Here is a 13,287-nt window from a genome sequence, read left to right on the forward strand (position 1 = left end):
AGCAGCCTAAAACAAACAGCTTGTCTATTGTATCTCCATCTCTATTATTTTCTATTTTATTTTTGTGATTATGTCTTTTTTTCTTGCTAAAATCACAATTACCCCTATCGAAGTCAATGATGTGTGCCTCTTAGATATTAAAGCATTAAAGCAGGATACACACTGCATCATCAGTGCAACAGCAATGTGGATTGATTTGGCTGTATTCATTTTCACCCCAGAAAGAGTAAATAGATCAAATGAATAAATCACCTTCTGAATCAGGCCTGACAGTCACCTACACATCTTGTTGCATCCGGTGTAGTATCACACACAGTCATCTGTGAATATGAATCATTTGTTTTGTATTTACTGCCATTTCATGCGGTATCTCTTGATTTTGTAGTGTAAATATCTATAATGGCCTGTTGCTCCCTTTTCTTTAACCCTTTCTCAATGCAAAGTCTCTGCTAAGTCAGTCTGGTTCCAGGCGAAATCTACCTCCCCTAATATCTTTTATGTCCCTGTACTTAACCACATGATATTCCTTGTCCAGTCAGAACCCAGCAAGCCCTACTGTACCAATGGTAGCTTCTAAAAACAGCACTAAGGCCTGACATAACTGTTTCCAAATGAATGATTGCATGGCAGCACAGAGCAAAGTTGAGATGCCTCTGAGCACTGTCTGCAAGGCACTGTGATTCAGTCCTCTTGAGGAGAACACACAGGAAAAGATTTCCCCATCAGTCACCAGGCCATCATAATTGCCAGGTGAACATTGGCTTCAGCTTCTGCACAATTCTGTGCTTTTATAATGAGTGCAGGGGGACACAGGTCACCCAATTCCTGCATTCTGGCCCTCATTAAGAGGAAAAGGCTATTCACATATTTGCAGAGCAAAAAATATGGCTATTAGTTTGGATTGGCCATCAGCCAGCCAGCCAGCACCACGAGCTAGAAATTTTTAATTGCTGTATTTCATACATATGCTCACTGAAACAAAAGTCTGTACACTACTTTTGTCAAAGTGTTTCTCCTGCATGTACTTCCAGAAAAAGAGCAATTAACTCCAGGATACAGTGGAGCTTTTTTAATGACAAAGTCCCTTTGGATTATCTTCAGTGTTCATGATTTAAAAATCCCCTGAGGCCTCCAAATCAAGAGAAAATTAAATGTTCCTGATTAAATAGGCACCTAGTAAAGTAAGAAAAAAACACTTTTTTTTAAGAATATAAAAGAGCCAAAAGCCTGTGTGCTGAACACAGCACCCTGCACACAATGCACCCAGTGGCTTACTAACAATGACTCTTGTTAATGCTTACATAGTAAAATCAAAATTCTAAATGTGTGGAAACTGTGGCAGAGTCAGTGATACTGACAGACAGATATAGAAATTGGCTTTAAAAGTTTGAAAATGTAAGTTAGTCCATTTCAAGCAGGGCTTCGTTATCAGATTCAACCAGCTGCCTGACAGAGAGACAAGGTTTGAACACTTTGTGAACACATAAAAAAAAAAGCATTCACCAATCAGAGAGTAAGAGTAGGGAGATTTGAATCCTCATCAACTGTTTGTCTGAAATGTGAAATGTGCTCGCCCCTCCTTTCATAAAATTGCTTGCATAGCTCAAACTGTAACTCAGATCAACCTGGGTTAAAAAATCATGAATCCTCTTGCCTTTATTTTGCTTTGTTTTTTATTTGTGTGTGTGAGCATGTGAGTTTAGCCCATGATTTTCATTGAAATGCTGCCAAATTCTAGGAAGTAGAGAAGAGAAATGTTTCATCACTCATCCAAGTGACTTCCTCAGTCTCAGCTGACTGCGGGTTTCCCTAATCTTATAAACAGTACATTTGCATAATGACCAAACCTAGCACCACTGACTAACAGCATTGTGAGAAGGTGAAAGATGTACCCTCAGGCTCCCTCCTCAATTCAGAGATGGTATGCAGGAACCTTTGAAACTGCACAGTCCTGGTTACTGGAACCGTTTGTCATTGTGTACCTTTACTTTCATGTAATTCACAACAAAAGCTCCCATTTCCACATGGATTGATTTCAGGTTAACTTGCAGCCACAGAGACAATTACAAAGAAAAAAGATCATGCAGTGTTAGTAAGTGTTTTTTATCCAAACATGCAGAACTTATCAACTGTAAGGGAGTCTATAGAAACCATTAATTGAAGCATCATTCAAGCATCCCCAACCCTGCAGACACGCTTCCTTAATTCTGCTCAGCACATACGGTAGGCCTTGTCAGTGACAGCTAAATCCAAGAAAGAGGTTAAAGTCCGGGCTTGTTCTTGTCACACACCAGGAGGCAGCTGATGTGTAACTCTGTGCACTAAATTGGAATATATGCAGATAAGTTCTCATCTAATAATGAGAGAATTTTAAAAAAGTAGTGCATTTTGCTTCAACAAAGAAAAAGGGGTTTTCTCCACCAAAAGCACTTCTTCCATGCAGATGTTAGTTATGCAACAGCTAGTGTCATGTGTTAGTCAGTGATCAGAAATACTTTGATGATCTTCTGTAACCCATTTCTTAAAAATAGCCTGGGCAAAACCTGATGGGCGGGTGAGGATGGGATTGATTTATTAATCTAATCAGACCAATGTAGGACACTAGATGCATTTGTCCCCCTCCCTAAATCAGCTAGGATAGCACTTGAGGTTATTCTCGGAAGATCAGCCATCATGTCAGGCAATCTTCTCTTATTTTCTATCTTCCTTTATAATCTCTACAATCAAAGACAGTGCAGGGAAAACCGCCTCAGCTTTGATGCTGGCTTTGATGGATTTGTTCTTCTACGCCCCCCACAAATTTACGACTTCCTCACTAAAAATTCTCTGTAATCTTATTTAGCTGCTACAGTATTGATTTCTTGAATTTTGAACAAGCAATCCTCTTCTTATAAAAGATGTGTGCTATGTCTTTTCTCCCTGCAAAGATTAGGCTTTAACATGATCTGAAGCATGCTGATTGGATGCTGAAGCATTATCAGACTCTCCTCTATACTTGGCATGTAATGTAAAACCATGTGGTGGATAAGAAGAGCAGCATCTCTAAACAAAAGGGCACCCTGGGAGTGCATTCAATGAGCCCATGGGGCAATGCCCTATTTTGCAATTTAAAAGAAAAGGATATATTGCAGACACAAACCATACACATAAACTGAATGGCTTCTTCCTTTGCTACACCTCTGCACCAAGTTTCATGACATTCACCTCAGACCCACCTCAGCCCTTGCTTTGGTGGAGAAATGGGAGTAAAGCAATTGGGTCACAATGTGGTGCCTCCAAGGGACATATGAAATTGTCAGCATCTTGTGGTAATCAAATGACATTACAGCTTTTTGTCAGTGATTGAAAGAGATGGCAACATTTAACCGCAAAACAAACTATCATACCTCTTACAGCTACGCAATCATAGATTTAAAAAGAGATAAAAATTGTAGGTACACTGAACAGCAAATGGGAATATTATTCTGCGTCTGTTGGTTTTTCTGTCCCTAGCTGAAGCGAGACCTTATTAGTTGTTGCCTGGGTCAAAAATAGCATCTGAACAGGAGTGCTTTGTCGAACAGCTCCTGGAGATTGATGATTGATTACCACACAATTACTGCTGAAAGCAGCGGGGCCCTTCCTCCTAATCACTGCTTTCGTCGTGAAAAGGAGATTATCACATAGGAGAAGCTTGTTAGAGCCACTTCCTCCCTGAAAATCAATAAAAATTACTCAAGAGATGGCAAGCATACATCAGAAATGTCTCAGTTGAATCCCTAGGCTGGCTCTGCACATCTACAGGCAGGTACTGTACATTATTCTCGGTATGTGTGGGTGTGTGGGTGCCTCCTGTGGCAGTGGATGTTACCCCATCTGAGATATTAGCCTCAAACTATGTCTAATTAAAGCTGCTTTCCAACGTAGGCGCTCTGGAACTTTAGGTCCCCTCAACAATTAAGTGCAGGATTTCTCCTTTGGTCTCAAGCGAGGCGAAAAGACACATTCAGAGGTTTGATTATCCCCTCTCTCTCTCTTCTACTACCCATTATTGGATTCACTTAGTTGATGGAAACCTATATATAGTGCAGGGGAGAGCCAGGCAGACCGGTATACAATCAAGCAAACTGCAGATACTTGGAGGGATAGGACACAAAATGTCCAGCCTTGGATTTGAAGTCAGGGCACGAAAGTGTTGAGTTTCTTGTCATGATGGTTTAATGGAAACGGGTTAGGGAGACTATCAGACTTAAGGAGACGAGGTTCAATTGCTCCTGTTGCGTCCTTGGAAATTCCACCAGGATGGGCTCAAGGAAAAAAAAACAACAAACAAAAATGAGCTTTTCTATAAGCAACAGTAGTCATGATTTAAAGGGGAAAAAAACTCAAGTTAATGCTTGGATTTACCTTTAAAAGGATGGCATTTACCAACCTTATTAATAGCACTATTTATAATAACCCACTAAAACACATTTATGCACTTCAACACAATTATTCTATTGTTCATACTGTTACTTTTGTATTAACTATAACTAACTGCAACACACAAGACACAATTTAGTGCACACAAATCACACACTATCGTCTTTTATTGCCACATGTAGCTGAATGCACTGCAGTAAGTCTCACACACCGGTGCTGCAACTTAAATATTTCCTTTGCACTCATTTGATTTTGCTGGTGACACAAATACTACTGTAAACCTAAAGGTACTTTTATAGTGTGCATGCTTGGCTTCTGAATGAATTCACGTTTTTGAATAAAACATTAAATAATTCCCTTGTGTTTTCTAAACAAACAGTCTCAGGAATAATAGGGACTTTGTTGTGTAAAATGGGGGAATTAGACATGGTGTAATATGGTCTTTGGTCTCTAGATAAAACCACCTATTTATACAGTATTTCCTGAGCATAAAAAAGACCATGTTTTAAATAGCGGAGAACTGCAGAGTCTTCATCGTGAGGATGTTCTACCTTCCGGAGCGACAGAAAGCTGCAGACAGCCACAGATAAGGCTTCCATTAGGGCTATTATTTTAAAGCATCTCACCCCTTAATGGACCCTCCTGGTGTGCCCACAAACCCGCTATCTTATCCTCACAGGGCCCGTTAACCAGCCTGGGTTTCGCTTCCTACAGGTGTGAAACTGTCTGAAACCACAGTCAGTCCCCTCAGGGCAGCTGCTGGGAGCGCTGTGAGGCACTGATGTTTTGTCAGTCCCACAACAACAACTGTTAATACCTCTGCAGTGGGCACCTTAGAGAGCTTTGAGAAATACTGATCAAAAAGCTACCATAAGTGAGGACAATGAAAATGCACAGTATATCTGCTATGAGTGTTTATTATTTACCCACTATGTCTAATGAGACTTTAGGCACAAATAGTTTTTGTTTCTAATTTTATGCTTAAATGGTTATTCTTTCTTTTATTTGATGAAAAAATGAAGACTTACACCACTCTCCTCACTGTACTTTAAATGCGAAGCTGAGCAGAAACAAGGAACATCAGCACACCCAACACAGTCAATATTCATTATTGGTCTATTTTTATATTTTTTGTACAAATATTTTTGCATGGACTTTGTTCTGGATTGCACTTCGAGCCAACACATCTCTATGAGGCTGTCAGGTTTTATTCAAAGCCCCTCCTTGAGCCTGGTTCTGCCAGAGGTTTCTTCCTGTTAAAAGCGAGTTTTTCTTTCCCACTGTTGCCAAAGTGCTTGCTCATAGGGGGTCGCCTGATTGTTGGTGTTTGTCTGTATTACTAGGTCTTTACTTTACAGTGTTAAGTGACTTGTATTGACCATTGTTGGGATTTGGCACTATATTAAAAATATATATATATATTTTTGCTGGATTAATGATGCTATACCCAACAAGTTAAAAAGTTAGCTTCAGAGATTCTTTGTTTCATGTAGATGTAAGAAAGGTGTTGAGACTCACATACTTGCTAACATCATATCTAATCAGCCAATCACAGCCAGTGAATTTAGGCATGCAGATAATGACAGGATTATCGGCTGAAGTTCAAATCGAGCATCACCTAGGGGAAGAGATGTCATCTGAACATGGCGTTGTTGTTGGCGCTGGGTTGGCTGAAATTACTTATGTACTGGAATTTTCCCACACAACCATCTCTGGGGTTTCGCGAGAATGGATCGAAAAAGAGAAAACACCAAGTGAGCGGCAATTCTCTGGTCCAATGTCAAACTGGAACATGACAGTTCATTGTACTTAAACGGCCTTCATAGGCACCTGGTTACAATCTAATATAGCTCATGTGGTGGAAAGAGGCAGTTGCATCATTGATGTGCAGAAAACAAATCTATGCAATAGCAAATTCAATTAGTTCGCAAGGCAAAAGTGGGTACTAGTCAAGCCTAACTTACTGTATAAAGTGATGAGTGTAAGGATGTTCGTCAGCATGTTCAAATCGTTTTCTAATTCCTACGCTCTGTGCTAACAAAGAGTGGCAGCAGATAATATTGTGCTGGATAAAAATGCCGATTTCAAACACATTTGCAGTGAGGAAGGTGTTTTATGCCATTTTTAGTCGTTTTACTAGTTTTTAGTTGGGTGACTAGACTGACACCAGCTGTTCTTGAAAGTATTAACATGATTTGCTATGAAGTCTATTATGAAGCCTGATTTGATAGCTATAATAGAAGAAGTTGGAAATGCTACCTTGTGTTATATCATGGTGGCCACTGGACTGTGGGCAGCACTTTGGAAATCCTGGTTCCAATCAATAAGCCTGACATTTATTGAGTAAGTCATCAAGCCTTTTTTTTCCTGAATCCAGCTTCTGAAATGTGCAGACTTGCTGTTCAGACAACTTTGCCTGTAAGAGGTTTGAGTATAGAAAACAAATATTAAAAATATATGCTGTCCTTTTCAACAACTTAAGGCTTCAAGGCTAAGCCGTTAAGTAATCAACTGAACAAAAATCAGAAAAATGAATGAATATTCCAAATAATAATTAGTAAAGTTGTATAATTCATGACGTCCAGTGTCTGCTGGGTATTCTGCTAGCTTTATTTTTTCAAAGCTTTGCTCAAAAAGAACAATTTTGTGTCTCAGACTTTTTCAGAGTCACCTGAAAGGTCGAGCCTTCTGTGATTAAAAGCACACAGAATAATGACAAACTCCTTTACACATAAAGCAAAAAACCAACAACTAACATTCATTACAATGTAACTCTTATAGTATCCTGTTGTATTGGTGTTTTTTTCTAGCTCATAATAAAAGAGACGGTACAATTTGCTACATTTAAAAAGGACAGAGTAACCCCGGGTAATGAGATGTACGTGAGGCCTTAAAAGCTTATTAATCAACCGTATATTTTGGTGCGACAAGCTGTCAGGTGCTCAACAGTGAAGCTAATCATTATTTTATGTTCAGAAGTTTTATTTTTTCTACAAAAAAAAAAAAAAAAAAAAAAAAAAAAAGCGAAATGTACAAACAGATGACAAATGTGCAACCCACACATTGAAACATTACATTCCTGTTCTAACACCATGCACTTTAAGATAATGAAAAACAATAAATGTGTGTGCGTAATATCAAAGAGGTCACTGATTTTCAATCTGAATGCCAAGCAGGCACCTGGCATCAGTTCAGTATTCAAGCAGCATGGGCAGTATACCCCACCCCTCATGTACTTAGTCCTTCAGATAGTCTCCGAATTGGTTTTTGTGGGACCAATGAGGATTTCCAAAACACAGCACAATTTCAAAACCCACAGTCAGCACTGTTTTTATTACTTCCAAATCTATCACGTGGTTTCGTTTAATCATCATTCAGTATGTTTTGCAAGAATATTCCAGTTTTACAGCATCTTAGAAAAATAATTGGTTCTGTATATATAACAACAATGGTGCTAGATACATCTGAACAGCATTATGTACAATACAATTTGTTTGCCGAATGTGGTGAAAGATATCTGTAAAGGTAACGATGAGTACTGATATACTTCATATTCACTTAATGCAATGATCAAGACTTTGTATCATTTATTTATGAGATATGGTAATTATTTAATATCAATAAGCTGCAATATTTTATCTCAAACCATCCTTTTCAAACATAAAACGCCTCAACCATCCAAAATCACTAAAAACCAAACATGTAACAACTTTTATAAGGAAAGTTTTGCACCCGGATATGTCATGATATCTCCTATGGAAAGAATTTGAAATCATATGGAAACAGACTTAAAAATAATCTTTTTGATGTAATGATGTTTTGATAGCTATAATATTACAGTGTGATTTTCTCAAAAGTACCTGTTAAAATCTACATTCATTCAAAATGTATCACTTGTATTTCTAGTCCAAAACCAACATCATATTTCTCATCACCTGTAATAGATTAACTTCCATGATGTAATTCCTGTTGGAGTAATACGGAACATCAACAGCTGCGTCAGTTAACAACCGACCTGGAATTTCAAAGATATGTTTCAGGTATAGTGCTGTGCAAAAGTCTCGAGTTGCCCCTCATTTCCTTTTGCTTTGCTTCCAAAGTAGTTAGAGTTTCATGCAATTTTTAAAGTGGTCTTGAGCAATAATTATCATTTGAATCTTTAAAATTTTGTCTTTGGACATTGACTGCTTTTTTTGTTGTTGTTTTTAATTTCAGACAAGTTCTTGCACCTGACCATTTTCAGACTAATGTTTTGGGGGGATTTTGCATTTTCTTTGGGGGGGGGGGGGGTATCTTTAGGCGCTTTGTTATTAGCATTCTGTTGCAAAAACATTTTCCCCACAATTTCTTTAAACCAAGACTATGAACAAAGGCATTCAGGAGAGAGGTTCAATAGTGAGTCTCTATAGCCATCTGTAAAACAAGGTGGCGGCTCTGTCATGGTTGTGACTGCAATTCAGCCACTATTACTGGGGGATCTTCAAAACTCATCAAAATTGATCAGATTTAGATCCACCATCCCCAAACACACCGCCAATGTAGCAAAAACATACCTGGATAGAAAAGCACACAGTGAAACACTGTCAATCATGGACTGGCGTCCCCAGAGCCCGGATCTCAACATTAATAAAGCAGTGTGGGATCAACTTGACAGAATGGAAAGAAAGGCAGCCAACATCCAAAGACGACCTTTGAATGTCTTTTAAAAAGCCTGGAGAACTATTCCTGAAGACTTACTTATGGAAGTTACAAGAAAGCTGCCTAAGAGAGTTCAGGCTGTGTTGAAGAATACTAAAAACTGATTTTTTTTAAAGCTCCCTAGAATTATACAAACTGTTTTGTCTTATACTGCATCTCCATGTATGTTTGCATACTTCAATAAAGCACTGCAAATATCAAGAAGTTAAGGGTGGCTCAAGACTTTCTGCACAGTACTAGAAACTTTAAAGAGATTAGTACAACTCTTTAACCAAGTTTAAGGGATCTTCATAAAAATGGCACTCCTCTTAAGTTAAACTGTAACAACTGATATGGGTGTCAGGGCTTCAACTGAAATTTGATTGTTCAGTTTGTTAAGGTTGGGCTTCCGTTTTTTCTCGAGCAGATTTATTACCACACGGTCTCATGAAATGTGATAAAAAGACACGTCCTAAATAGCTAATGCTACAGTGGGCTTGATAAAGAAGAAGGAAAAGCATTTGTAGGTTATAAAGGGCTACGACTTTATCCCTTCAGTAAATCACCTTAAGAGGGTAACACCTATCAGTGCTGATCTCCATATGTTAGTCAACAGTTGCAGTTAAAATGACCACCATTCTGCTTCAAGCATAGACACAGTAGACACCGACACGAAAAGAGAATGAGCAGCAAACGAGCGGTTTTCTTTTACAACTGTACCTATAGTAGATACATCAATGCCTGTCTGGATACAGTGGTGGTTATAGAATCTCAACCATTGCAAAGATACGTCTCAGAAAATGACAAATGGTCTCCTGTTTATGTTTTTCCAGAAGCTAATCAGCAGTCAGTGCAGCAGATTCACAGCTAGCAGGTGTCCATCACAGTGTGACTCCTTTGATGTGAGTGTTTTCCATGCACGACCCGATACGTCATTATCCTAGTTCAGATCTGTAAAAGTTCCCAAAGCTACAGCTCATCATATTTTTAGAAATGCAGGTGCCAGTGCAGTTTATCCTCAAACCTGTGTTGAACTGTAATACGATCAAATGGAAGAAAAGCCGCTGCTGCCCAGTTCTCTGCATTTCTTGGCCAGGATGTAAAAGCAAGAGGTGCATGATGTGTGGTAAGAGCCATCTGGTGAGGGTAAGGAAAGCCAGGACTGGTTGGGTGGAGAACGACAGAGGACTGAGGTGAAGAGTCAGACGCTAAGGGTCATGTTACGGAGCAGCCACTGCTGGGAACGGCTGCCATTGCAGTCTCTCAATGTGGGGACCATCTTGTCGTCCTCAGAGGGCATGTCCAAGCACTGGTTGCTATTCACATGCAGCAGAGTAAGTCGCTGGAGAGAAAAGATGAAAAAACAAAACAACAGGCAGTTACAACTGATGTAAATATATACGCATGACATTAAACAATTACAAGTTGAAGACCAACCTCCCCTGTGTTTTACAGTCATGTACTCTCAAAGATGCAGGTCATCACTGAGGGCATCAGTGTCAGCTGCCAGTGCCTCACTGCTTCAACTGTGGTCTGAAGAAAAGCTGAATCTATGCGCATCACTCAAACCAACCCTCAGATTCATTTTAACTACCAATTTCCCAAATTTCAGCTTTGTTGTACCATTGACCCAGTAAATAAACTTAAGTCTGTGCCTGCACCATTTATTAAAACAATAAAAACAGAATGACAAAATAAGGAACATAAAAAAGGGTTACCCCTCATACAATACATCTCTCACTGTGAAACGCTGTGGAAATCGAGGCTCCTGTCGGGGGAGAAACTTGTCATTGGCACTTTAACAAAAGGATGTTTCTGTGATTGACTGAGCTTCAAAAGCATCAACCTCTCTAGAGCCAACTCCCCCCCACATTCAGTGGTAATGGGAAAAGGAGTTGTTTTAATGTTAAAACCACTGCAACAAACTCGCTACAGTGTTTTCAGTTTTATCACTATGTTTAGGTTTGCAAACTCCTGTATGTTCATTGAATAGCAGGTGAAGACACATCATGAACAAGTGGATCGCATACAAAGTAAACGTAGACCTGTGCATACATTTGACCTTAACAAGGAGGTCTACTGAGGCGTTTTCTAGTCTTTAAAGCTGATTTTTGGACCATTAAAAAAGTGATTATATTCTGATTACGAATGTAAATAACACATTCTTTACACATCCCGAAATTACAAAGCAGCTTTAAAAATTAATGTAGGGTCTGTTTATACTCCGTTTTTATCTCTGTTTTGGTCTGTGCCATCAACAAAGGAAAAGATCCGGTCCTGTAGCTCCTAATTTTCACCAACCATTCACTGCAGGCCAGAAAATCAAACCAAAGAGCTGAAATGATAGCGATGTGAGGTGATAATAATGTTTGTTCCTCTGAGTGACCCTTATCACATACATGTGGTGATCTGGTCCATTCTCAGGAACAATAAGTTTTAAATATTTATTTATTCCAATTATTAAAATAACCTAGGAAAAAGAGTTTATTGTTAACACTGCAGCTCATTATATTTACTTTTTGATCAAAGTGCTACAGTATAATAGGCACTGACCACATCACAATTATTTATTCAACACCATGCTTGGGATAAACTGTGTTTTTATTGTTAATGCGACACATTATAGCAGCATCTTTTTTCAGAACACATAAGTAACCAGGGATCACGAGGAGAAGAAAAAGGTTACAATGTGACATTAGTTGCAACAAATATCTCTACCCTAATGATTGTGTGTGCCTTAATCAGTACACCACAATGATCGCCTCTCAGTTGCAAATTGTGTAAAATCTGATAAAAATTTTCCATTTTTGTTACTATGGTTGCTGTAGCTCAGGAGGTAGAGCAGATCATCTACTAATCAGAAGGCTGGTGGTTCGATATCTGGCTCCTCCAGTCTGCATGCCGAATATCCTTGGACAAGATAGTAAATCCAAGTTGCTTGTATGGATGGGTGAATTAGGCAAGTTGTATAAAGCACTTTAAGTGCTCAGTTAGAGTTGAAAAAAACCTATATAAGAACCAGTCCATGTATTAGCAGTGTGTCACAAAAAAAACAAAAACAAAAAAAAACACACAATTTGTTGCCATTTTTCAGCTGATTCAAAGACAACACAGTTTGACAGCATTAAATTGCGTCGCCAGGTGTTTCATCGGATTTGAGGTGTTACCTCCTTTGACAGTATCACAGTATCAGCTTAAAGCACTTGTTGCAGGCTGCTGAGTTTGCATCTTTTGCTGTGAAGTACAGCCAGACTTTTGACCGCTTCGCCTTGGGCATTTTTAATCTGTAGCTCTGCTCTAAAAGAACGTACGTACCTGGGCCCGCCTACTATCCTCGGAAACGTAAAATGATTGGCTAGAATCTAAAGTGTATCACAGCTCAGGAAATAAAGCACTGAAATAAAGCACCGTAATAAAGCACCGAAATGTGCGCTGCTTTTCGGTCTGGTTACTACCGTTTATGTCAGAACCGGTGCCATCATGGCACCGGACACCGGTACCCATCCCTACCAACAAGGTGATTTGTAAAGAGTTATTAGCAGAAAACCTGCCATATTTGAGCAGGGTGTGCAGTGTGTCCTTAAAATTTTTGAGGAAACTAGACAAGTGAAGGACAAAAGAAGTGGCTACAGCAGATTCACTGTATTTGTCGTGTCCTTATAAAATAGGGGGGGGGGGGAATCCAGCAAAGACCTGACACAGAACCAGAGAGATGTATCTGGCCATTGAACTGATCCATCTCTTGTTCACTGACACATCATAAGAAATTGTTTGAAATTGAGGCAGAGAAGATAAAAGGCCAAGACATGCCAAATTATATTTATAGAGTGATAAATCCAGTTTAGAAAATTTAGGTTCAAATCATCATGAACAGAGGAGTTCAGGAGAAAGGTACAACAGGGAGTGTCCACAGTTATGTATTAAACATGGCGGAGGATCGGTCATGGTTGGGGGTTCAATTCAGCCAGTGGTGCTAGGGACCTTGTCAAAATAGATGGAATTATTGACACCGAGAAGTAAAGTCAGACTCTGACCCACCAACAACTATAAGGCATCTGATTGGCAGCAGCTTCAGTTTTCAGCGTGGACTCAAACACACTGCAATGCAGTAAAAGCACGGAACAAAAGAAGAGCTTTGACTGTCCTTCAAGAGGCCTTGAGAATTATTCCTAAAGACTACTTTAACACAGAGTGAACTGTCTTAGGCAA

At 39.2% G+C, this 13,287-nt stretch overlaps 1 protein-coding gene across 5 annotated transcripts in view; it reads right to left on the reverse strand.

Annotated features, from left to right (window-relative positions):
- Window positions 1-8,682: 8,682 nt before the first annotated feature.
- The window catches only part of galnt13 (polypeptide N-acetylgalactosaminyltransferase 13), a 35,288-nt gene continuing 30,683 nt past the window's right edge, over window positions 8,683-13,287 (reverse strand). For 4 of the 5 annotated variants that reach the window (XM_086265816.1, XM_086265819.1, XM_086265815.1 and 1 more), the window contains one exon: window positions 10,282-10,420. Coding sequence is in view for 1 of the 5 variants with exons in the window: in XM_086265820.1 (XP_086121946.1) it covers window positions 10,280-10,420 (141 nt within the window). In the remaining 4 variants the exon portion in view is untranslated. Of the gene's footprint in view, window positions 10,421-13,287 lie in introns of all 5 variants that reach the window. The other variant, XM_086265820.1, reaches the window with a different exon arrangement.

This window comes from Aulonocara sp. 'chitande type north' Nkhata Bay, linkage group LG16, assembly GCF_057382095.1.
Source record: "Aulonocara sp. 'chitande type north' Nkhata Bay isolate Kocher_YH1m ecotype deep benthic linkage group LG16, A_spYH_male_GT1.1, whole genome shotgun sequence".
Taxonomy (NCBI): Eukaryota; Metazoa; Chordata; class Actinopteri; order Cichliformes; family Cichlidae; genus Aulonocara; species Aulonocara sp. 'chitande type north' Nkhata Bay.